Source organism: Myotis daubentonii, chromosome 3 (assembly GCF_963259705.1).
Source record: "Myotis daubentonii chromosome 3, mMyoDau2.1, whole genome shotgun sequence".
Classification (NCBI taxonomy): Eukaryota; Metazoa; Chordata; class Mammalia; order Chiroptera; family Vespertilionidae; genus Myotis; species Myotis daubentonii.
In genome coordinates, this window is record NC_081842.1 from 86,135,530 (window position 1) to 86,160,874 (window position 25,345).

The following is a 25,345-nucleotide window of genomic DNA, read 5'->3' on the forward strand; positions in this document are numbered from 1 at the left end:
CACTAAATGGGTGGCCTAGGGAAAAGTTTGGAGGAAGCATCATCTCCCTACCATGTGACCCATCAGAATTGAACATAGGGTCAATAAGTTTGAGAAGGCTTAGGAGTGCATAAGAAATGCCCCCTTTCTCTTACCAAAGCATCTCGGCCTCCTCACCCCTCCCCATGGAAGTGTCAGAATGGTGCTGTATGATGTCTAAGTTTCTCTCCCAGAGCTACCATTAGCTGGAGGAGAGGCTTCCTGATTAATTAAAGCCTAGGGGGTGTGGCCCCTCATTGTCCTAGAGAAAAGCATATGTTCAGGAGGCCTGGGTAGGGCCCTGGGAAATTTTGACATGGTGAAGATGACCAGGAAACCACAAACTCCTAGCACAGTTATGTAACAACCAACCCCATTCACCAAAAGAAGGTAAAAGAGGAAGAAGCCTTGTTAACCTAGGTCCAGAGTCAAGGATGAAAGGACCACACCCAAACTTCTCCTCCTCCTCTTTAGTGGCATATCCCCAAGACTCCCTGGTCTTACCTGTTAGATTCCATCCTCAACCCATACTTTTTCTCATTAAGACTTTTTGCCCTTTCATCCCAACCATTTCCCCACAAACCAATGTCCCTCTGCACTCACTCTGTTGTCCTTCCAGGTACTAAAGACATCTATGGGGGTGAAAAGATGTCTTTAAGGGAGTTCAAGGAAAGGAGCCTTTCCAAAAATTCCTACCCCTTCAAGAAAACCTACAAAAGCTACAAAACCAACAATATGTGGCCATTATCACAGGCCAAATGAGGAACTGAATAAAAATGATCCAGAAAAAGACCAAGACAATGTAGAAAAAATTACCACCTCGAGTGATAACTTGGGCAGCCAGTAACTTCAGAGTAGGGCCAAAGACCTCAGAACTTCTAGGACCTAGGTAAAGTACTTGTGTTGTTCATTGATTGATTTTCTGAGTGCACTGAATTGCCTGTCAGTATTCTTGCATCTCATTGAATATTTTCAGAACTGCAATCTTGAATTCTCTGTCATTTATATCACACTAGAGGCCCGGTGCACAAAATTAGTGCATGGAGGGGGTTTCTCTCAGTCCAGCCTGCACCCTCTCCAATCGGGGACCCTTTTAGGTACTAGGAGAATGAAACTAAAAAAGAAGCAATAAGAAATCCTGAAAATGAAGCATGCAATTAAGGAGATTAAGAGTAAAATACTGAGGATAAAAAACAGAACCAACGAGATAGAGGAAAGAATTAGTGATATCTAAAATAGGAATTAAGAACTGATGCAGAGGGCCCAGCTGGTGTGGCTCAGTGGTTGAGCATCAATTTATGAACCAGAAGGTCACAATTCGATTCCCAGTCACAGCACATGCCTGGGTTGTAGACTTGATTCCCAGTAGGGGGCGTGCAGAAGGTAGCTGATCAATCATTCTCTCTCATCAATGATTCTCTCCCTCTCCCTTCCTCTATGAAATCAGTAAGAAAAAAAAAATATATATATATACACACACACACACACACACACAAACTAGAGGCCCAGGGAATAAATTCGTGCATGGGTGGGGTCCAGCTGGCCCAGCCCCAATTGGGGCAGATCGGGGCTGGGCCTGTTGGGAGGAGGAGACAGCAGGAGGTTGGCTGGCCAGCCTGCCCTGATAGGGGCCCGATCAGGGCCAGGCTGGCTGGGGGGAGGGGCTGTGGGCAACTGGCCGGCGGGCCCCGCCCCCGATTGGGGGGGGGGGGCTGATTGAGGGTGGGGCCAGCTGTGGGGAGGGGCTGTGGGTGGCAGGCCAGCCAGCCCCATGTCCAAATTGGGTGGGGGGCCAATTGGGGGTCAGCGGCCGGGCAAAGGGCCATGGGAGGTTGGCTGGCCAGCCCCACTCCCAAATGGGGTGGGGGTGGGGCGATTGGGGGCCAGCGGCCTTGGGGAGAGGCCAGTCGGCCCTGCCCCTGATTGGAGTGGAGGGCTAGTAGGAGGCAGAGTTGGCTGGGGCGGGGGGGGGGGAGACACGGGCCGATTGGGGTGGTGGGGGCCCATTGGGGGCGGGGCTGGCTGGGGGGAGGGGCCACAGGCAGTTGGCCTGCAGGCCCTGCCCCTGATCAGAGTGGGGGGGGGGGCAATCAGGGGCAGGGCCAGCCACAGGGAGGTGCCATGGGGGGGTTGGCAGGCCATCCGCCCTCAATTGGGGTGGGAGAGGATGATCAGGGCCAGGGCCAGCCAAGGGGAGGGTCCACAGGAGGTTGGCTGCCGTCCCCACCCCTCTCGATCGGGCAGTTTGCTGGCCACGGTGGCCATCATAGCAACTGTTCGTTCCAGTCATTCCAGCATTCCGGTCACTGGCTTTTATATATATATAGATATCTCACATGATCTTATCAATAGATGCAGAAAAATTATTTGATAAGATACAACATCCATTTATAATTAAAACATTCAGTAAAATAGGAATAGAAGGAATAATAAAGGCCAGCTAATATCATACTTAATGGTGATAAACTGAAAGCTTTTCCTCTAAGATCAGGAACAAGACAAGGATGTCCACTCTCACCAATATTATTCAACACTAGAGGCCCAGTGCACAAAATTCATGCACTGGGGGATGGGACAGGTCCCTCAGCCCGGCCTGTGCCCTCACAGTGTGGTTGTTGCCAGAGGAAAGAAGAAGTAGCTAATGTAGTCAATGAATGGTATCCATTGTTATTATCTGATTAGTGGATGGAGATCAAATGGATCAAGTCACTATTCATTAGCATTAATGACCTCTTGTTTTCTTGGACCTACCTGAGCTCTGGTACAACAGGTCCTATCCCTTCATCCTCTCAATCATGATTCCATGAACAGGATATAATCATGTTCCTAGCAGCTGGCTGGATGAGATGATTGAGTTCCAAGATTTAGATGTGGGGCTGGAATAAGAGGTTTGCACTTGGGACTCTGATCCAAATGATGTTTTCAATTTAGCTTCATTAGAGGTACCTAGATGAGACTTAGGGGTGAGCTAAAACAAAGGATTAGATTGTCAAATCAGATTCTCATGAACCAGAGATCTTACCTACTATCATGCTTAACTAATAATCTCAAGTATACAAGCAACCAAGTGGCATAAGAGAAGCAGGGACATTCAATGCAGCTTCCTAAATCCTGTTTCTAGCTCAGAATGTTTTCTAGTCAGTAATAATAGATGAGCTCTCTAAGCAAAGTTCACTGATCACCTGACACATGGTAAGCATTTAGCTTGTCACATCTCAAGAGTTGAATAGTTTATAGGATACTCTCCAAGAAGCCATGCCTCATAAATGTATAGATTCTAAGTTGTGTTTATCACAAGCAGTCCTAACCAAGGACATCCTCCTCAAAGTAAGCCATAAGCAAGAGGTTTCCTCTTAGAGTTTCCCTCTTAGTAAAGTTCATTAGTTTATTTACCAAAGAGGTCAGTTATCAACATGTTTAACTGGGTTAACTACCTACTTTCTTTCCATGAGAGTGTCTCCTGGGAAATCAAAAGAGAAATGATCACAGGCCACCTGCTAACTCCTTCCCCAAAAAGTTATCAGGCTCTTGCTTGGATCATTAAAAAAAACTCATGTTTTAATCTCCATTAAGATATGTTTTGTAATTATTTCTTAATCAATGAGATTCTATTATTAGAAAAAGCAGTCTTTCATAGTCCTACCTGAATAAGTGAATGAATGAAATGATTTCATATGATGCCATTTCATAAGTATGATTTCAAGGACTACTTAATAATTAAATTTTCCTAATAAATTAAGTAGAAAAAGATATCAAATTGTGTATCACTATGACTTCTATTTTATAAATACTATATGCAGTCAAAGGAAATGTCAGTAAAATAACAGTTTCTTTCAATAGATGGTTTATATTATTCTTTATATTTTTTGTATGTTCCAACGGCTTTATGAGACTATATTACTTTTATGATTAAAAAAAAATTAGAAAATATATTTTCAGTTTAAATATTTACCTGTTTCTTGTTTGGTAAAATAGACCTTCTTAGGCCCATACCATATCCTTATCCTCAGCAAAGTTAGGTGTCCCCCCTCTTGCTCCCTCTGCACCCTAACTATTCCTTCTATTATTACATTCTTATTACGTTTATGATAATTGCCCTGCAGACCTTGAGAACAAGGATCATTTCCTATATATTTTAGTATCTGCAGTTCCTAGTAACATTCCTAATACAAAGTAGATACTGAATAAATGTTGGATAAATCAATAAAGCTGATAAATTATTTTAAATATTTTATGTCATACTGTTAATCTACATTTGACACATAGTTTTATAACAGAAAATACAATAGCTACACATTATAGCTATGGATGTCTTCTCAATCTTTTATAATTTCACTTAATGTGGAATATTTTGATCTGTATACTCTTACTGAAAAGAAGCATGAACTTTGCCCCAACAAATTACAGACTTTTAATTTCAGAATCTCTGACTCCTGACACCTAACTTAAAGAAAACAGAAGAAAAAGGAGGAGGAAGAAAAAGTAAATTAGTAGTTAACAACAACAGTAGTAGTAGTAGTAGTATTAACAGTGGCTTGCCTTTGTCTTAGAGATTTAAAACATAAGACTAAGCATATGATGATAACATGCAAAGTTAACTGAATTAGTTAACTTTAAAAAGAAAATAAATACATATCTGAAACAATGGTGGGAATATTCCATTCTAATCCTATATAATAAAGAGGTAATATGCAAATTAACCCTCACACCGTCACAAGATGGCTGTGCCCACAGTGGAGACAGGGTTCCCGTAATGAGCCATAATGAGCGATCAGTAGGGACCTGAGGCTATGTGGTACTGGGCCAGGGCAGGGGACCTGAGGATGCACCCCCTGCCCGGCAGGGCTTGACGGGGGACCTCAAAGTGTGCCCCCAACCTGGGGGACCTCAGGCCATGCCACCGCCCCAGTGCCAGGAGGGGGGACATCAGGCCACTCCCCCCCTACCTGGCGGGTCTTGACGGGGGACCTGAGGCTACGCCCCCTGCCCGGCGGGGCTTAACGGGAGACCTCAAGGTGTGCCCCCGCACCCAGACCGGGGTCAGGGGACCTCAGGCCATGCCCCTCGCCCCAGTGCTGGGCCGGAGGACCTCAGGCAGTGACCTCTGTCCTGGCGCCGGGCCAGAGGATCTCAGGCCCCGCCCCCCACCCTGCGGGGCTTGACGGGGGACCTCAGGCTGTGTGCCCCACCCTGGCCCGGGGACCTGAGGCTGCGCACCCTGCCCAGGGTGCACCAGGGGACCTGAAGCTGTGTGCTCCCTCCTCCCGCCCCCCCCGCCCGGCAGGGCTTGACAGGGAATCTGAGGCTGCGTGCCCCCCACCTGGTGGGGCTTGACAGGGGCCCTGAAGCTGTGCTCCCCCACTTGACAGGGCTTGATGGGGGATCTGAGGCTGTGTCCCACTCCCAGCGCCGGGCTGGGGGACCTGAGGGTGCACCCTCTGCCCAGCGGGGCTTAATGGGGGTGGGGCCGGCCAGGTCTGGATCTAGCCCAATGGGGGTGGGGCTGGCTGGGTCTGGGTCTCGCGCAATTTCGAGGTGTGTGTAGGTGGGCGGGGACTTGACTCTGGGTCCCACGGCGTGCCCCAGGCTCTGACAGGAAGAAGATTTTCATATACATTTTACTAATTTTCTTTCATCTCTGACACTTCTATTATAGAGAAAGGGCAAATAGCAATATTAAAATATTTCCTCTAATTAATTACCTTTTAATGTGCGCAAATTTCATGCACCGGGCCACTAGTATAATTATATGTCTAAAGATTATTTTTCCACTATGAACACATCAACATTTTGGGTGCTGTGTTGATGAATGATGAAGGCCCATGCTCCACAGTCATTAGGTATCTCTTAGCTCAAGAGCATAACAGATACAATGCTGGTGCTGTTTTTTTCAATGTTTCTTTTGAAATACAATTTTCACTGTCAAAGAACCACTTTTTAAGGACTGTTGTATGGATGATTTATACGAATTTTCAAAATGTTACAAAATAATCTAAGCTTCCTTTTTCAATGAGTTCACAAACTGGATTTTACTTGTCAACTGATGAGAAAAGAAAACCCAAAGGGGTCAGTATTTTAAATGTGATTGACTTCCTCTGAGGAAATGGATGACATGAAACATTACTGCAATAAGATACCTATATTTTTGTTATAAATCATACTCTTCAATTCATACTTTCCCACCTAAAAATCAGGTAAATTTCTCTTGCACAGAAAACATGGTCACTTTCTAAAAAGACTACATATAAATCATTTTTAGCATATCTCCCCACTGTTTTTCTTAATATATTTAAATTAAAAATGAGGCAGACAATCTGATTATGTAGTATGTACATGTATAGTATGTAACAGAAATGGTCTCAGAAATTATTTTGAGAGATAATAATAATAAAGGTATACTTTCAATTGGCACTCTATAATTAGAATTGGCTTCTCTTCAATTATTCCTTATATCCCCTTCCCACATTCTCATCTTCTGAAAATGATTTGGGGGACAGATGTTTGAGAGAAGTTGTATGTAACTTTTCATGTTTTATCAAGTAAATAGAAGATTCTAACTTTTCTAATTCTGTGTGGACAAATCAGAGAGTCCTTAATAAGTATACAATGAGCTCATCTGCTTTGAGATCTTTCTCTTGTCACCACTGTGCCTTCCAGTATGCTTTTCATGTTAAAATATCAGGTTAGATTATTTTCATGATTATATACATTCATTAATTTTTTAAAGAATTTTTGAAAGACTATTACAAATATTTTACTATACCATATCCATTAACATTAGTCCTTCTAAAAAATTTAATATCAAGAAACTTCTAATAAATAAAGTGTCTATTTTCATTTAAGTATCACATTCATAAAAATTTGTACAAGATTAATATTTGGTTGTAGAATATAGTGTTTTCATAAGCTAAAATTCTGAATACTATGCAGGCTGCCTATTTACTATAAATATGAATGGTTTCTGATAAGGTAAATGACTATATAGCCATAGAGAGCATCAAGTACCTTTGAATACTACATCTGTCAGCAAACAAAAGCAGATACAAGTCTAGGCCAATCAAGAAGTCTTCCTGCCTGACCAGAGTGGCTCAGTGGTTGAGCTTCAAGCTATGAACCAGGAGGTCATGGCCCAGTCAGTTGGAGATGATGCAGGAGGCAGCCAATCTCTTATCATTGATGTTTCTATCTCTCTCTCCCTTTCCCTTCCTCTCGGAAATCAATAAAAAAATATATATATATATATGTATATATATTTTACAAGTTTTCCTTATTTGTTTCTCACATATCCTTTCTATTCCTTTTCTCCCTCTGAGTGCCATCTTGTCAACAATACCAGGTTAGGCAGTATTTACTTGCTAGCTTTCTAATTGTTCTTTGCAAATACAAATGAGGATCCACTATCAATCCAAAAGAAAGAGAAACTTTTTTGTATGTGATACAGTGATCGATTCATCCCTGATGAGAAAAATACTATAGACTTTCTTCATTTTTTGGAGTCAGGAAATAAGAGAGATTGTGGCTGGAATTATTTTTGTCCCATTATCTTTTTAATCCCCAGACTTGTAGATTTCAGAGAATTAGAACCATTTTCTGTGCCTATAGCTGGGGTATCCCCACCATCCCCTTTATCATTATAATCACACAGCCAAGGGGTTCAAGAATTTCAGCTGCTTCAAGTGGCTCCAAAACCTCACACAGACCAAGCAGCAGAGTCAAGGAATATAGTTTAACTGCTCAAGGAAAAGAATGGGCGATGGCTAGTATGATGGCCTTTCCCCATCACATGACTGCATGAACACCTACAACCATTGTGACTGAGATGTCAATTTTGTGCCCTGTGGATACGCTACTAAAGTGATGTGGTGCTAAAGCCAATCCTCTGCGGGAGTAAGATGATGGAAGAGAGGAGAGGCCACTGAAAAAGAGCCCCAGTTGTTAGGACATAAGAAGGTGCCTATATGAGCTTTATGTAAATGCAGGGTCTTCGTGATGATTGAAATGTTATATGACGTTAAGGGAAATGTATTTACATGGGGAAAACCTAAACTAAACTATTGCTTTTAAGTAAAAGCAATACTAATAAAAATAAATTATGTGAATTGCTTTACATTTAAGCCTAATTACCATACAGCACGATAATGATCATATCATTATTTTTGTCAGATTAACTTTGCTCTAAATTTATTTACAGATGTGAATTCTAAATACTCAGGCCTTATAATTTTGTGTTTTTAAAAAATTATTTATTGACCCCCCTTCTACATTCCAAGAAACAAATCATATAATGGGAATAAAAAGCATTAGACAATCCCTGCTCCCATGGGGCTTACGGTCATGTTGAGGAGAGAGACAAGTACTGGGCAAATGTCAAGCAGAGGAACTAACAATCAATAAATTTTTAAGTAAAGTGAAAGACAGAAGAGGGATATCAATCTCAGTCCTAGGGAGTCAGGTAAGAACCAGTAGAGTTTATCAAGAGAAAGGAGAGAATGAGTTAGAAGAACTTTTAAGCAAAAGGAACAGGAAATGCACTGGCCTCAGAAATGAGATACTGTAAAGTGAGTGTGAGGAGCTGCACAGTTGGAACACAATGCAAGGGAGTCCTGAAACATGAGGTAAGTGAAAGAAGAATGAACCATATCCAAAAAGGACTTCAATATCATACTGAAGAATTTTACATCGTATGGCAATGGGGAATTACTGCAGAATTTCAAAAAGAAAAATGACAAGATCAGATCTACATTTCAGATCAGATTTGGCTTTATCATGGTGAGTGAAGTAGAGCTCACACCTGGAGATATTCAGGACAGTTAGGAGCCAGTTGCAATAATTTAGAGGACAGATGCTGGTAGCTTAGATTAGGCTAATAAGGATGAAAAGAGTTAGATGGGCTTGAGAAATATACTGATACAACTAAAATATCATAGTGATAGATTGCATATGAGAAAGGGGAGTTGGAGATGAACTTTGACTTGGGCAAATGCAAGGTGGTAGGCATGGCAATTATTGAGATACTAGAGCAGTGATGGTGAACCTATGACACCTCTGACACGCGAACTCATTTTTTTGTTTGATTTTTCTTTGTTAAATGGCATTTAAATATATAAAATAAATATCAAAAATATAAGTCTTTTCTTTACTATGGTTGCAAATATCAAAGAATTTCTATATGTGACACGGCACCAGAGTTAAGTTAGGGTTTTTCAAAATGCTGACATACCGAGCTCAAAAGGTTTGCCATCACTGTACTAGAGGCCTGTTGCACGAAATTCGTGCACTCAGGGAGCGGGGTCCCTTAGCCTGGATTGTGAGAGGGTGCAGGCCAGGCCAAGGGACCCCACCAGTGCACCATCAGGACCGGGGAGGGATGCGAGAGGTTGGCCAGCCAGGGAGGGACTGCAGGAAGGCTCCAGGGCATGTCTGGCCTGTCTTGTTCAGTCCCAATCAGCCGGACCCCAGCAGCAAGCTAACCTACCAGTCAGAGCGTCTGCCCCCTGGTAGTCAGTGCATGTCAGAGCTATGGTCGACCAGTCAACGGTCTGCCCCCTGGTGGTCAGTGCACGTCATAGTGAGCGGTTGAGCAGCCTTAGCATATCACTAGCATATTATGCTTAGATTGGTTGAATAGATGACTGGACGACCAGACACTTAGCATATTAGGCTTTTATTATATAGGATAGAAGAGAGGAAAAGAGACAGGTTGGTGGGGTTTCTATTTTGTTTTTTGTTTTGTTAATGGGTGGGGCAGAAGTTCACTAGAAATTATGAGTTCTCTCTTGACAAATTGAGTTCTGTATGTCTGAGTGACTTCCAAATAGACATCTCTGGTAGAATAGTGAATACAAAGTTCTGAGACAAAGGAGAAATATCTGAGCTTAGACCCATATTTGGGAGATAGTGTCTTATATCAGTTGAAGCCATCTGATAAATAGAAAAGAGCTCTAACTAACATTAGTTGCCTAAGGAAACCCAAAATTTATGGGATAAGCTAATTAAGAGCAAATTAAGAATATAAATAGAAGGAAAACATAGGATCCAAAGCTGCATTCTGGTTCAAATCCTGATGAAAGAATAAGGTGATGAAACCTAGGTTTGGGATGGTCCCAATAAGAAAACAATTTTAAACCACAGTAAAATCACTTGTGCCTTTTAAAAGACAATGCACAGTAATACAGTACTTCATTATCAGGCAGGGGCAGAAGGAACATTCCAACATGAGAACTGAAAGGGAAGAGATTGAGAATTACCTGGGTGTAGTCTTTGGAGGAATAAGATTGATAATTACCTGGGTGCAGCCTCTAAAGGAGTAAGATTGAGAATTATGAGGATGCAGCCTTTGGAGGAATAAGATTGAGAATTACGTGGGTACAATCTTTGGAGAAATAAAATGAAGAATTAAGAGAGTGCAGTCTTTGGAGGAATAAGATTAAGAATTTTCTGGGTGCAGCCTTTCCAGGAATAAGATTGAGAATTTTCTGGGTGTAGCCTTTGGAGGAATAAGATTGAGAATTATCTGGATGCAGTCTTTGGACATCAACATAGGAAACCTTCTATTTGGGGACATACTTGTGTCATGTTTTGTCACATTTATTTAAATTACATTAGAACCAAAATAAATGTTTACATTAACAGCCCTTACCTTAAGAGTTCTATCTGTAGAACCGGCAACTTTCTCCTTTGGCTTATCCTACAGGCTGCCTTCTGAGAATCAGAAGAGAACAACCAACTTCGATCATTTGAACATGGAGCATCAACTAACACCTAGGGAAAAAGAGGATACATAATGCAAATATGTGCTGAAAATACATCCTCAGACACAAAGTATATAGGGAAGCTATGTAAAACATGACCAAAAATAGCAAATACATTTCTTTTAAAGCCAAAAATACACCATGATAATTCTTCTTTATGACATTTCTTTACTAATACTTTCAACAAATTTCCTGTGCACTTTCAGTGTTTGAATTTTTGGAGGAGAGAGAGAGAGAGAGAGAGAGAGAGAGAGAGAGAGAGAGAGAGAGAGAGAGAGAGAGAGAGAGAGAAAATATGAATGGGGGGAGGACTAAAAATCTACTAATGTCCACTAATATTTCAAATACTTGACAACTATAGCAAAAGATTTTATTAAAGTGACTCATTTTAAACAGATATTATATTTCTGCATTCTCAGCATTTATTTTTAGTAACTAATATTTCAATTTCAGTTTACTGAAATGTTCTTTTTCTTCAACTATCATATTCTGATATGAAATGTTACCAAATTAGAGCAATACAATGCACATGTTTGTGTACTGACACAAGTAATATCTGATCTTTTCCTAAATATCTTTGAAATAACTGGAAATAAAAAACATTCTATAATCTCCAATCCCAATGTTACCACTTCCTTTGAACCATGCTGACCATCAAATGAAAACTACTTCCAGGTTCACTTATCAGAATTTCCCAGGGTACAAAAAAATGTATCAGGCTTGCCAAAACCGGTTTGGCTCAGTGGATAGAGTGTCGGCCTGCGGACTGAAGGGTCCCCGGTTCGATTCCGGTTGGGGGCATGTGCCTGGGTTGCGGGCACATCCCCAGTAGGAGATGTGCAGGAGGCGGCTGATCGATGTTTCTCTTCCATCGATGTTTCTAACTCTCTATCTCTCTCCCTTCCTCTCTGTAAAAAATCAGTAAAATATATTTAAAAAGAATGTATCAGGCTCTGTCTGGAAACAGATGGAAAACAAAACAAAATAAAACAAAACAACACAACAGTGGTATCACTGGGCATCCATCCGTTTGTCACAATGTAATAAAGTACCTTGTCAAACTTTTCAGGCTGGGCATCTCCCATTTCTCTGCCATCCAATTCAGACACTTTAATTACATTTTCCAAAGGCTCCGGGATGAAAGATTCTAACGTCTGCCTCAGCCACCTCAATCTCAGACTATCATATTCATTACAATGAAGATAACCTAAAGATAAAGAATTTTAAAGTTTTAAAATGAATGCAATGGAATTGTTAAACTTCTACTTTTGGTTGACTAAATTTAAAAAGAAATAAATGTATTATATTTATGCAGAAATAGGGCTCAAAGGTAAATATTATTATTATTATTATTTAAAAAACAGAAACTCACACACACTACATAAAACATTAATAGTTTTGCTTTTATACAGCTTCTCAGGAACTTTCAATATTTACTCATTCAAACTTAATTTTGGAAGTAAAAACCTGTAATATACAACAAATACCTCAATTCTCCCTTAAAGCTGTTAAGAGTAAATGACATATTCTATTACATATACAGAGCTCCTTCCAGGACAGAACAGCTTCATGTTAAATAAAGGAAGATATGTGGTATGTGGGAAAAGCATGTAAAATGCAATTATCACTAGGGTTGAAAGACATGGGCCCAAGTTATGAGCTGTGAGACTTCAGTGGGTGGGGTATAGAGAGAGCATGGTTAAGCCAAACAAAGGGATGATTCACATCTGGGGCAGGATGGAGCAGGGCAGTGCAAGATTTCATTATGCTACTCAGAATGGAGCACAATGTAGAACTCCCTGTTGATTTCTTGAATTTTCCATTTAATATTCTGAGATCATGGTTAACCTTGGGCAACTAAAACCACAGAGAGAGAAAATGTGGATAAGGGAAAACTACTTTACAGAAGGCACTTGGCAAATGCCTCTCTCCCTAATAAAATCGATGTTTTGATTTTCCTTTATTTGAATATATATATTTTCATTGTGCTATAAGTTATGTGTAATATAATTATATAATATATATTTAAATACAAGTATTTTTTTAAAAAATTCATAGAAGTATGAAGAAAACATATTAAAAATTACCTGAAACTTTGTCTTCAGATAACTGCCATTTAATATTTTGATAAATAAGCATACTATATCTCTTTATACATATACCAGCACAAAAATTTACACAAATAGGATTATCTTTTGTGGTATCATTTTTTTCATGTCATTCTTCATCTATCCCTTCCACCAAATACCCAACCACTCCATCCTTTATTCAACTATTACCATCTATTGGGCATTCACATTGTTGTCAGTAATAACAACATTCAATAAACATCCTTGCTTATTTTCATTATTATTATTATTATTATTATTATTTACTATTATGTGGTAGTACCAGAGGAATGGATAGGTTTGAGTAGGGAAATTATTAATTTTAGTAAATACTACTACCATGGCCCTCCACCAAACTTCCACAAGAAGTGTTATTAGCCTGACGTGGGATGCGATGTTGTGGTGTAATCCTTGACCTCTTAACAACTGAGCATCTTTCCATTTGTCTATTCACCATTTGCTTTTGCTTTTCTGTCAAGTGCCTATTCTTAGCCTCTGTCCCCCCTTTTTTCTATTGTATTATTTATATTTTTCTCATTAACAAGACATATATTATAGTTATTAACCCTTTATCTTCCATCTGATTTGTAAATGTTTCCTAAATTGTCTTCTGAATTCATTTGAAGTATCTTTTTTAATATATGCTTCATAATATTCTTATGGTCATATCATTTTTATAATTTTGGTCTTATTTAAAGTGTTCTTTTCACCGTTTGATTTTCATCTGATTTAACTAAACATTCAAGCAGATCACATTTGTCACCAACCTACAGAGGACAGGAACCAGCTTACCAAGAGGGCAGGGTGAGACACTGCTCTTTCATGGAAGGCCTTCTGATGGCCCATTCAGGATGAGACTCACATTGGGCAGGTGGAGCTGTCCTGGCTTAAAAGCCCCACATCCCACAGGTGCCCATACCTCGTCTAACAACTCCACAGGCATAGCTTCCAGGGCCCCCACAAGGGACATGCTAAGTTAAGAATCACTGCACTTAGGGTTTATTTATTCTTTCTCCCAGTGCACATGCTTTTTACCAATCAGGTCATTTTTATCAGAAGCAATGTTGCCTAGAAACATAGTAATAATCTCTGCCAGGTTACCAGGGAAGCAAAGTAAGAGAACTAATTGAAGTTGAAACTCTAATGCAGAGGGGGATACATTTTTGTAAACCCTTGTCTCAAATACATACATGTATGTACAAAAGTGTGTATATGTATATACATCTCTATATATTTATAACATGTGTTGTCTTCTTCTGATTGTCACTCTATTGTTAAAAACTTTTAATTGACTTCCCATCATCCACTAAATAAAATTCAGGTACCTAGCCTTCAATTCAAGGTCTGTAATATTGAAACCTCAAGACCTTTCCATTTTAACCTCTCACTATTCACCAACATGCTCTGTACTCCATCAAACCTGGCTGACTAGTCCGTTTCTCAAACATATTTTGTGCCTCTACTATAGAACTTAACATATTTTTATCTCAGATGAGAGGTGTTCAAGTGTATTGCTTATCTTGTCTACTACCAGGACTCCAAATTTCTATATGGCAATAGCTCAGGAGATGGCATCAATTTTGTTAAAGGGAGGTAGAGGTAGAAAATCAACTTAGAGCTGCATATGCACAGGTAGGATATTTTTTATTATTTAGTTTTCATGTTTATTTTGAATGGTTTTTGGAGGATTTGCTAATGAAGCTTATGGAGAGGTGTCTAAAAGTTGTGTCTTAGCCTGGCATCACTAGAACACAGCTTAAGACAAATGTTTATGTTATCAAAAGGGTGCAATCCCAGGAAGGCATGAGTGAGAGAAAAAAAGGAAGTAAGTCATTCAAGGAGGGAGCACTAATGTAAGAGGGTCTGTAACCAAGCTGGCTACAGCTTAGCTCAGTCTCTCAGGATATGTCCACAGTCTGGAATTCCTGAGCCTTGGAAGAAAAGACAAAGAACAATCTGCTAGTTTCTTCCTGTCTCCCGCCTTTCCTTGGTTAATGTTCATTCCAAGTGTTGGTAACTCCCACACACAGTGGGTCTGTGTTACCTGGCCCTTCCAGGCAAATGCTAAGGAAGCCAGAGAGTGCCAAGGCGAGGTATTGCAAGCAATCAGGCGTGGTCATCTCTGCTCGTCAGCAGGCCCCCTTCCAGAGGCTCCTCGACCTGCAGGAAGGCCATGAGGTGTGGCTAGGTTCCTCCAGTCTGGAAATAAATCAAAGCAACTCAAGCTTTGAGGTGAGGGGTGGGAAGAAACACCAAGCCAAGCAAATCTGTGTGGTTCATAAACTGGGGCAAAGAAAGCCCCCCAAAGTTACTCCCTGTCTCCGCCACCGCTTAGTAGGTACCAAGAGCGGCAAAAGGAAAAAACAAACAAACATGTCTTAATTATCTTCAATTCGATTTCTCCATTTTATGGTTTACAGATTTCACAGTCTATTTCTAGTCTTTTAATAGTAACCCTTAAGGTTTTAACATGGATATGTAAAAGAAAAATCTAAATTAAGTAAATTTTTACAATTCTTCCTAAAAGATTCTTACAAGGATCTTGTAAGAATCCTTGCCCAATTAGATGCCACTGTTATTATATATGTGGGTTTTATTTGGCTTACATTTTTAACTGCACAAAACATTATCATTGGCTTCTATAGTCAATGCCTGTTAGATTTTCCCAGGTGGGAAAATCTTTATTTTTTGGTATCTTCTATCTTTCAACTAGCATAGAGTTTTTCTTTTTCCTGAAGCATATCCTTCAGAATTGTTGGTGGCAAACTCTTATCTCTTTCTTTTTGTCTTAAAAAAAGGGGGATGGGGGGATTTCACTTTTGCTCCTCCAAGATTTTTAGGTGACTATACTTCAGGAATCACAGTCATCTTTTCTTAGCCCATTGAAATCATCATTCCTCTGAATGCGGGGTTTCCGTTGTTACTCTCAAGGTCAACTCTCAGTCTAACTGTTGTTCCTTTGCAGGTAAAATGTCCTCCCTGGCTTCACTTAAGATCTTTGCAGTTTCAGTGTTCTGTGACTTCACTGGAATGGTGTACATTGCCTTAATTGTGGCTCCAAAATTTCAGAGGGTATTTCCCGCCCTCTCCCACCACCAAAGTTGAACACGGTTTCTTTTCAGTCCCTTGGAAAGGACAATTTCTTCCTAGTTTACCTGACATAGAGAGAACAGCACTTTTATGTAACTTAATCTAGTAGATGTTCTACTTGGGCAGTTTCTGGCTTTGTCTTCTATTCCTGCATTTTCATGAAGTAATAATCAACATGTAAGTTTTTTAAGATTAAGCAAATGCACTCAAGTAAGTCAAAAGCCACCTTCAATGCTCAATGTACCTTCTAGGTTCCTCCTATCTCTTAGATTTTGGCCACTGAGTATTTGGAAATGATTAATACATTTAAAAAGATTTTGTCTTTCTTTAATATTATACCCTATCTACCCTTTTTGGTTGTTTTCAGCAGGAGGGTTGGTTATGGTACCTAGTCTGCCATATCTCAGGAAACATTACTCTTAGTAATTTCTATATCCCTCACTGCTCTACACCTACCATCCAATGCCTTTCACAAAATATGTACTCACTAAATGTGGTTGAGTTTATTTGAAACATGCCATTATAATAAAAATACTTAAACATAATAGAATATTTACTACAACTGAAAATCAGGTAGTTTTTCATTATATTATAGTTTTAGTAATGATTCTCAATTCAATGCTTTAAAACAGCTCCCAGTTGAAATCTAATTTTATTATAAATTACTGTTTTGCTTAGAGAATTTAATTTTAAATAGTCTTAGATTGGTTAAACTTTTAAAAATATGCACTATACGGCATCACAACCCAGGTTTCATATAAATATTAAGTCTTATTACACTGAGATAAATTTCATGCTGAGATTATCAAAAACTAAACAAAATATTGATGTTTTTCATCTAAGTAGAAGGGGAGAGGTGGATTTAACAAATTCCTGAAAGAGTCATTAAGGCATTTATACATGCCAGCCTTTGGTCCATGAAAAGGAAAAAAAGAAGTTTCACTCATTAATTTATTTTGGTACACATAATTTAGAAAAAAATAATTCTGCTTATTTTTTGTTCTAATTATTCCTTGGAGCCATAAGTCATAATGTGATTATTTCTTTGTTTGTCTAGTTGAATTTATTGGGGTGACATCCTATATGATAAATGTGTAATATGCAATTTGACCATCACGCCCTCGCACAAGATGGCAGCCCCCATGTGGTCCAAGATGGTCACCACAAGATGGCCTGCAGGGGAGGGCAGTTGTGGGCAATCGGGCCAGCAGGGGAGGGCAGTTGGGGGGACCCGGCCTGCAGAGGAGGGCAGTTAGGGGCGACCAGGCCAGCAGGGGAGGGCAGTTAGGGGCGACCAGGCAGGCAGGCAGGTGAGCAATTAGGAGCCAGTGGTCCAGGATTGTGAGAGGGATGTCCAACTGCCGGTTTAGGCCCGATCCCTGGGATTAATATTTGACAAAGGAGGCCAGAACATACAATGGGGTAAAGATAGTTCATTCAAAAAATGGTGTTGGGAAAACTGAACAGATACATGCAAAAAAATGAAAATAGATCACCTTTTTAAATGATATACAAGAATAAACTCAAAATGGATTAAAAAACTTAATGTTAGACTTGAAACCATAAAAATCCTACAAGAAAATATGGGCAGTAAAACTTCAGACATCTCTCGTAGCAATATTTTTTCTGATGTATCTCCTTGGGCAAGGGAAACAAAAGAAAAATAAACAAAATGGACTAAATCAAACTAAAAAGTCTTTGCACAGCAATGGACATCAACAAAATGAAAATATAACCCAATGAATGAGAGAACATAATTCCTGATACCTTTGATAAGGGTTAATAATCAAATTTATAAATAACTTTTAAAACTCAACACCAAAAAACCCCAAACAATCCAATTAAAATATTGGCAAAGGACCTTGTAGACACTTCTCCAACGAAGACATACAGATGGCCAATAGACATATGAAAAGATGCTCAACATCACTAATCATCAGAAAAATGCAAATTAAAACCACAATGAGATATCACTTTACACTTGTCAGAATGGCTATCATCAATAAAATTAACAAACAACAAGTTTTGGCAAGGATGTGGAGAAAAGGGAACTCTCATGCACTATTTGTGAGAATACAGATTGGAGTAACCACTGTGGAAAACAGTATGGTATTTCCTAATATGATTGTTTTATATGTCCTTTTCTATGAAAAAATTGTAATAATGATACTGTCCATATAGTAAACGTGCTGAAAAAGCTATCTGGAAACAATGTAACAAATTTACACAGAAATACAAAATGGTAATAATGAATTTTAAAACACATTTGAGAGTAAAAATACCCTCAGGTTCTGGTTTATTAATCACCTGTTATGGATCGGGAACAGTGCTAGTTGTTACAGACACAAAGGTAAACCTCCAGTAGCTGGCTAATGGAGGATGTTGGACAAGACAGCAGTTGAGTAACACTGAGAGAATGTAGAACAGAAGCAACAGCTAATATTTTAGTGAAAACTTGCCACTCACCTAAGGCAATTTAGGCAACTTCTTTTTGTTTTGTTTAAAATGGGGACAATGCCCAAATAATGAGTTGCAGCATTAAATGAGATCATATGTACTGTGTTCCTCAGAGCCCTAGGACTTCAGAAAGATGTTTATAAAGAAATTCAATCTAAGATCCTGGAAGCAGAGACTACTAAAAATGTTTGAAAAACACAGATTTATGCAATGTGATTAATTTAGTCCTTGGCACATACTGAGTGTTCCAAGTTGGTTTTTATTTTTATTATCCCACAAAGAAGATGCAACTAATGCAGGGAATTTAGGGAAGTGGATTCTTGAGTAAAAACCTGAAGAATGGAAAGGAGTTAGTAGGAGAAAAGGGGAGAAATAGCACCTATAGCAGTGATGGCGAACCTATGACACACGTGTCAGAGGTGACACGCGAACTCATTTTTTTGGTTGATTTTTCTTTGTTAAATGGCATTTAAATATATAAAATAAATATCAAAAATATAAATCTTTGTTTTACTATAGTTGCAAATATCAAAGAATTTCTATATGTGACACGGCACCAGAGTTAAGTTAGGGTTTTTCAAAATGCTGACACGCCGAGCTCAAAAGGTTCGCCATCACTGACCTATAGGGTATGAAGGAAGCCAAGAGCAATTCACAGTAAAGAAAGGAATCTTTTTAATCTTCTCTATCACCAAAGATTAACCTGATGTCAAAAATGTATCACTAACAACAAAGAGAATTCCATGCCTGGAGAGATACAGCATGAAACTGATCAAGCCACTCTGCCAAGGTAAGTCATTCTTCATGTATTATTGTTTTCCTATTTTGAATCTGAACTGTTTGCTCTTTTTCTATAAATACCAGGACTTATCACAGACTGTGTTGACCAAAACAAACAAACAACAACAACAACAAAACCAATGGATAGTCTGTCACTGTGCTTACAGGTGGGAGCAGCTAGACCAACAGAGAAGTAGAATAATTTTTTTTAATCAACTTCAAACATGAGCTTTTTAATCCTTCAAAGTTGTAAGCCTCTTGGCCCAGAATAAAGTTCAGTACTGATGCAAAGAAATTTGGTGTATAAGTGCACATTTAGCCAAGCCATCACTTTAAATTTTGCTTATAAAAGCTTTGATTAGCATTGCTTCTGCATTCCAAATTCAAGCACTGTAGCTAACCTAATTTGGGCTTTGAGCATCAGCATGAAGACATCTGTACTTCTTAGTAAACCATTATCATTAGTCCTACTTAGATGAAAAGCTACTTTACTTGGACCACTGCCTGTAGTTCATTACCCTTGATGTAAGAACAGAAGATTCTTCTCCACTTCAAAGTCCTAGAATATATCAATTTGTCTCAGGATTCCTCAATCACCTTCAAATCATCTTCCCTACCATAAGCATGTAAAACATTTACAGCCTACTAATAAAGATAATTTAAGATTAAAACACCCTCTCTTTAAAATGATACCAAAAATTGACATATCTTTTCCACCTTTTGCAATACTAAAAATTCTATTTTCAAGACTGATGTAACAGCCAAAACAAGAATACTGTCAAAGAATACAGAGTGAAAGTAAAGCCCAGTACTCCTTATGACATGATTCCATAAAACTTCAGCTTAAATTATTACAAAATAATCTCTTTTACTATTTCTTACATAAAAATACAGCAAGCTGTAATATCGGAGTTTTAATCACCATTCTGAAACACACAGGATGTTTGCTCTTAAATATACTGTTAACTATATATTTGTACCAAAGCTTAGTACAACTGGATTCCTGGTTCTCATAAAAATGTTTGTAATCTGTTTCAACAGGGAATGCTCTCAAATGGAGATATAAATGAGCAGTCTTCAAACTGGGATACGCATGGCCCGGGGATACACACAATGTTCTAAGGGATACAGTGGGGCCTTGACTTACGAGTGTCCCGACTAACGAGTTTTTCGAGATACCAGCCGTCTCTTGGCCGATTTTTTGCTTTGAGTTGCGAGCTAAAATTCGGGTTACAAGCCAGCTTCAGATACCCCACCGCTAGTTGGCGCAGCGAACGTCACAGTGAACACCACAACATCAGCCCAGCATCACTTTAAGCGGTTAGCTCTTAGTGGAAGCATCAGTATTGTGCTCGCATTTGTGCTTGCAGTTATTTTGCAAAACTTCGTTTTTTCAACCATGGATCTGAAGAAAGTAAGTGCGAAGGACAGTGCTGAGAAGAAGAAGCAGATGATGTGCATTGAATTAAAGAAAGAAATTATCGAAAAACATGACCGAGGTGTGCGTGTGATCGACTTGGCGAAGCAGTACGAGCGCAGCACTTCCACGATCTGCACCATACTGGAGCAGACGGAGTCGATACAGGCTACAACTCCAGCCAAGGGCGTTAAAATAATGTCTAAACAGCGCACATCTATCCATGAAAATATGGAGAAGCTGCTAATGGTGTGGTTAACGGAGAAACAGCTCGCAGGAGATACCGTGACGAAGGCTACAATCTGCGAGAAGGCACGGGCTATTTATGCTGATTTGCTGCAGCAGACCCCAGGCACTTCAATGGACCAGGCGTCGGGCGAGCCGTTTAAAGCCAGTCGGGGCTGGTTCGAAAATTTTGAAAAGAGGACTGGCATTCACTCCGTTGTCAGACATGGTGAGGCAGCGGCGGATATAAAGGAAGGTGACATCAACGAGCTTATCGAGGAGCACTCCGAGGAACTGACAACCCAGGAGCTAAAGGGGCTACAGATGCAGCAGCACACGGAGGTTTTGCAGGAAACAGATGACACGGAGGAGGAGGAGGAGGAGGGGGAGGAGGAGGAGGAGGGAATGTGGGAGAAACTTTCAGACTTTATTCAAAAGAAACACCCAGAAAAAATTGCAACTGGGCGTGCGATGGAGCTATTTAATGACACTTGCCTAACTCATTTCAGAAATATTCTGAAAGGGAGGATGGAACAGATCTCATTGGACAGGTTTTTATCGAAAACTCCTGTAGATGAAAGTGATGAAAGCGTGGCGAAAAGGGCAAAAATCAGCAAATAAGATTCAGTTATTCAGTTCAGCCTTTCTCCTCCAACTCCATCAGCATCTTTAAGTCGTTTGATCTCCAAGGTAAATGCTGTACATTAAACTTAATAAAACAAGTTTATTGCACTACATTCTATTGTTCAGTATTGTGTTTTTATACAATATTCGTTATTTTTAAATACATTTTTCTTATTTAAAAACATTTAACAAAACAATTGCTTTGTGTTTTTTGGATGTCCGGAACGGATTAATGGCATTTCAATTCATTGTAATGGTGAAAATTGATTTGACATATGAGTAATTTGAGTTACGAGCTCCGTCACGGAACAAATTAAACTCGTAAGTCAAGGCCCCACTGTATATGGGCGTGGACAGTTTCGTAAGAATCAATTTTCAGATCAACTTCCTAGAGGAGGAGAAGGCTTGAGTCAGGGCACCTTCACCAACTTTACATATGGGGAGCCAACTTCCTACCCATCCAGACGCTTACTACTGAAAACTGTGCCAGGGCGTAGAAACCTCCAAAGCACCAACGTTCAACACACTGGAGCCTTGGCTGAGAAAGTGAATGAGTCCAACAACGAGGTGACAGTCACAGCCTTTTGTAACTGAGATGGTTCCAATGCTTGGCCTTCAACAAAATAAAAAGGGAACCTAGAGAGTGCTCACCTAGCTGATAATTAAAATAAAGCTGATGAAAGATAACTGTGTGATGTGGGTTATAATTCAGGAACTTAAAAAACTAGTCAATCTACTATATAACACAGTTCCCACTACTTCCATCTTCTTACCTATGTAAACAATAGCATTTGCATTTATAAAAACAAAACCATCCAACAAACAAAAGAGATAGAATTAATGATAAACCCCATCTCATCTAGCTATAAGTAATTTTTTAAAGTCCCATGGTCTCATTAAAAAAATGATGATGAATGTTGACTAATTACTTTTAACAAATATTTATGAAAATATACATTATATACATTTCATAATTTTTGTACTAAGAATAATGGTAAATGGCAATTCACTTCAGAAGAACTTTAAATCTTGTAGAATTGCATTGTCCCACTGTGGGCTGGTTCAAATGAAATGAGCTGTAAGTATAAAATACACACTAATTTTGGAAATTTTCTAAGAAAATAAGAATGCAAAATATCTCATTAAAATTTTTATTCTGATTTCATGTTGAAATGAAATTTTGGATGTACTGGATTACAATGTATTATAAAAATTAACTTCATCTGTTTCTTTCTACCTTTTTAATGAGATGAAAGGGACCAAAGTTTTGCAACCCTAGAGCTGACTTTTGGGATACTGACTTTAGTATTCAGAAAGGACATTTTGGTACGTTGTAATCAACCTAGTTGTTAATTACAGGAAAGGAGCAAAAGAAAGGCCAAACATTATAGGTGTGCCATTTGTGCAGATTTGCCAGGGCGCTGCAGTTTATCACTCCCCAGGGAATCACCAGTCTATCCCCCACAGACGGCTGGGGGAAGGGACTGGACAAGGGGAGAATAGACGCATGCCCAGTAAAGTCTGGGTGAAATAGGGAAGGTATTTGTCTGTCTATCACACCTGGGAACAGGTCATTGGCCAGAATGGGCATGGCCACAGCAAAAGCTCAAAATTTGAGATATTTAATCCCCAAAGCAAAGGAGTTTGCTCTCTTGGTTCCTCTTGGCTAATTCCTGGCTTGCAGGGCTCTGGCTCCTGCTTCCTGGCATTCCCCTGTGCGGCCCACGGCCATGTGGATCCCACACACAATGGACTAATGAACTGCAACTAGCCTGATGCTGAACTGGACCCAGCTGCAATATGGAATGGAAACTCTGCACACTGGCTTTCTCTTTCGCTCTACCAAATCCCCAACTACACTTCTTCCAGGACTGGATTAAGGGAAATGGGATGTTTGAAACACAGAGATGAAAGTCTATACAAATAAAAATCACTTATCCTCCTGTGCGAATCTCAGAAAATTCTTTTTCTTAAGATACTGTAAGGACTCCACCCCCAGCACAATAACAACTTGATTCTCCCCTTTTCCTGTCCATAAAATTCAGATGGAAAGACCTGCTGTAGGAAAGAAATCTTAGCTTACTCATCTTACCCTAATTTGAATTAAGTATGATGGATAGGAGGGCTCCAAGCAGGGGCCTGGTAACTAGATTACTCCTTGTGTCCCACCGATTCTGGGTTGCCTAGTAAGACTGTGCCTACAGCCTGGTCGGTGTGGCTCAGTGGTTGAGAATCAACCTATGAACCAGGAGTCACAGTTCCATTCCCAGTCAAGGCACATGCCCTCATTGCAGGTTCGATCCCCAGTATGGGGTGTGCAGGAGGCAGCCAATCAATGATTCTGTCTCATCATTGATGTTTCTATCTCTCTCATCCTCTCCCTTTCTTTCTGAAATCAATAAAAATGTATTTTTTAAAATGCACCGACGAAGCTTGTTCTGCTCTTCCTCAACTAGCTGTGAAATCTCAGATTCCTGCCCCCTTTCTCCTTTGTCCACAAAGACATATAAACTTCAACAGCCCAATGCATTGGGGTCATATTTCATGACAACCCCTGGCATGTACATCTGTAACAAACTTTGGACCTTTTCTCCTGTTAATCTGTCTTTGTTAATTTGATTATTGTAGGAAACAGGCCTCTGTGATCCATCTTCACTATGGACCACTTTCAGAGAAAACTAACAGCATGTGGCCAGTTGGTTACTGAAGTTTCCCAGGACAAAAAGGATGTAGGGAGGAGGGGAGAGGGTACAAGAACAAAGAACTGTATATGTGACCAGTAGCACATTTTCAAGGAAGACTTGCCACAGCTAAACAAAGGGAGGTGGAGATAACTAGAAAAGGCTTCAACTCATTTATTTTTAAATAACCCAATGGGAGACAATAGACCTAGGCAACGTATGGAGAAAACTGTTAACCCCATAGTACTCAACCAATGAGGAACTGGGGGAGGGACTCTCACACACTAGGAATAAAAAGCCTGTGATCATCGCTCCAAGTGTGTGCCTGTTCAACCAGACAACTGATCTTGCAAGACCGCATTAAAAGTCTTGTTTTCGCCATTCCTCTGTCTGAGTCCATTATTTGAATTTGCACAAGTGAGCGTTTCTCACAATTATTAACTGGGAAAAAGCATAAAACTATTTGTTTAGCCCTCACAAAGACTACTCAAAAGTTTTAAATTATATGTAAACTAGGGGCCCAGTGCATGAATTAGTGCACCTTTAAAGGAACTGTGGGCCTTGAGGATAAGGTGGGCACAGGGGCAGGTCTCGGCCCATCCTCCACGTCCCCGCCCAGCCCCTCCCGCCACAGCCCTTGGTCCCCTGTCTGCCAGCAGCCCCTCTCCCGCTGCTGCTGCTGCCGCCGCTCCTACACACTGACAGCACTGGCCCCACTCGCACCCGCTGAAGAGTGATTGGGGCCGGCACCAGCAGCGGGTGCGAGCAGGGCCAGTAATGTCAGCAGGTGCGAGTGGCAGCTGCTGCCCCAATCACCCCTCAGAAGCAGAGGGAGGTGAGGAAGCTCTCAGGAGCAATCGGGGCCAGAAGCCGCCGCTCACACCCGCTGATGGTGTGGAGCGATTGGGACCGGCTCCAGCACTGGCAGTGGGTGGGAGCGGGGCCGGCGCTGGCAGCAGGTGCGAGCGCTGGGCAGGACCGCGGCACACAGATGCGAAGAATTTTCAGTAACCACCAGAGGCTCGCCCCACCATGGTCTGGTGCCCCGGCTCACCTGCTCCACCATCCCACCGTGGCCGACACCCTCCATGTTTCACGCTCTGCCACCTGCTGCCAATGTCTGCCATGTTCCACGCACACCCCATGGTGGTCAGTGCACATCATAGCGACCGGTTGTTTGGTTGTTCCACTGTT

At 40.3% G+C, this 25,345-nt stretch overlaps 1 protein-coding gene across 1 annotated transcript in view; it reads right to left on the reverse strand.

Annotated features, from left to right (window-relative positions):
- Nucleotides 1–25,345, reverse strand: part of NSUN3 (NOP2/Sun RNA methyltransferase 3) — a 67,486-nt gene that overhangs the window by 25,036 nt on the left and 17,105 nt on the right. Inside the window, exons 4-5 of the mRNA XM_059688045.1 lie at nt 11,822–11,976; nt 10,658–10,779 (exon numbers count right to left, since the gene is read on the reverse strand). Of these exons, the coding sequence (XP_059544028.1) occupies nt 10,658–10,779; nt 11,822–11,976 (277 nt within the window). The remainder of the gene's footprint in view (nt 1–10,657; nt 10,780–11,821; nt 11,977–25,345) is intronic.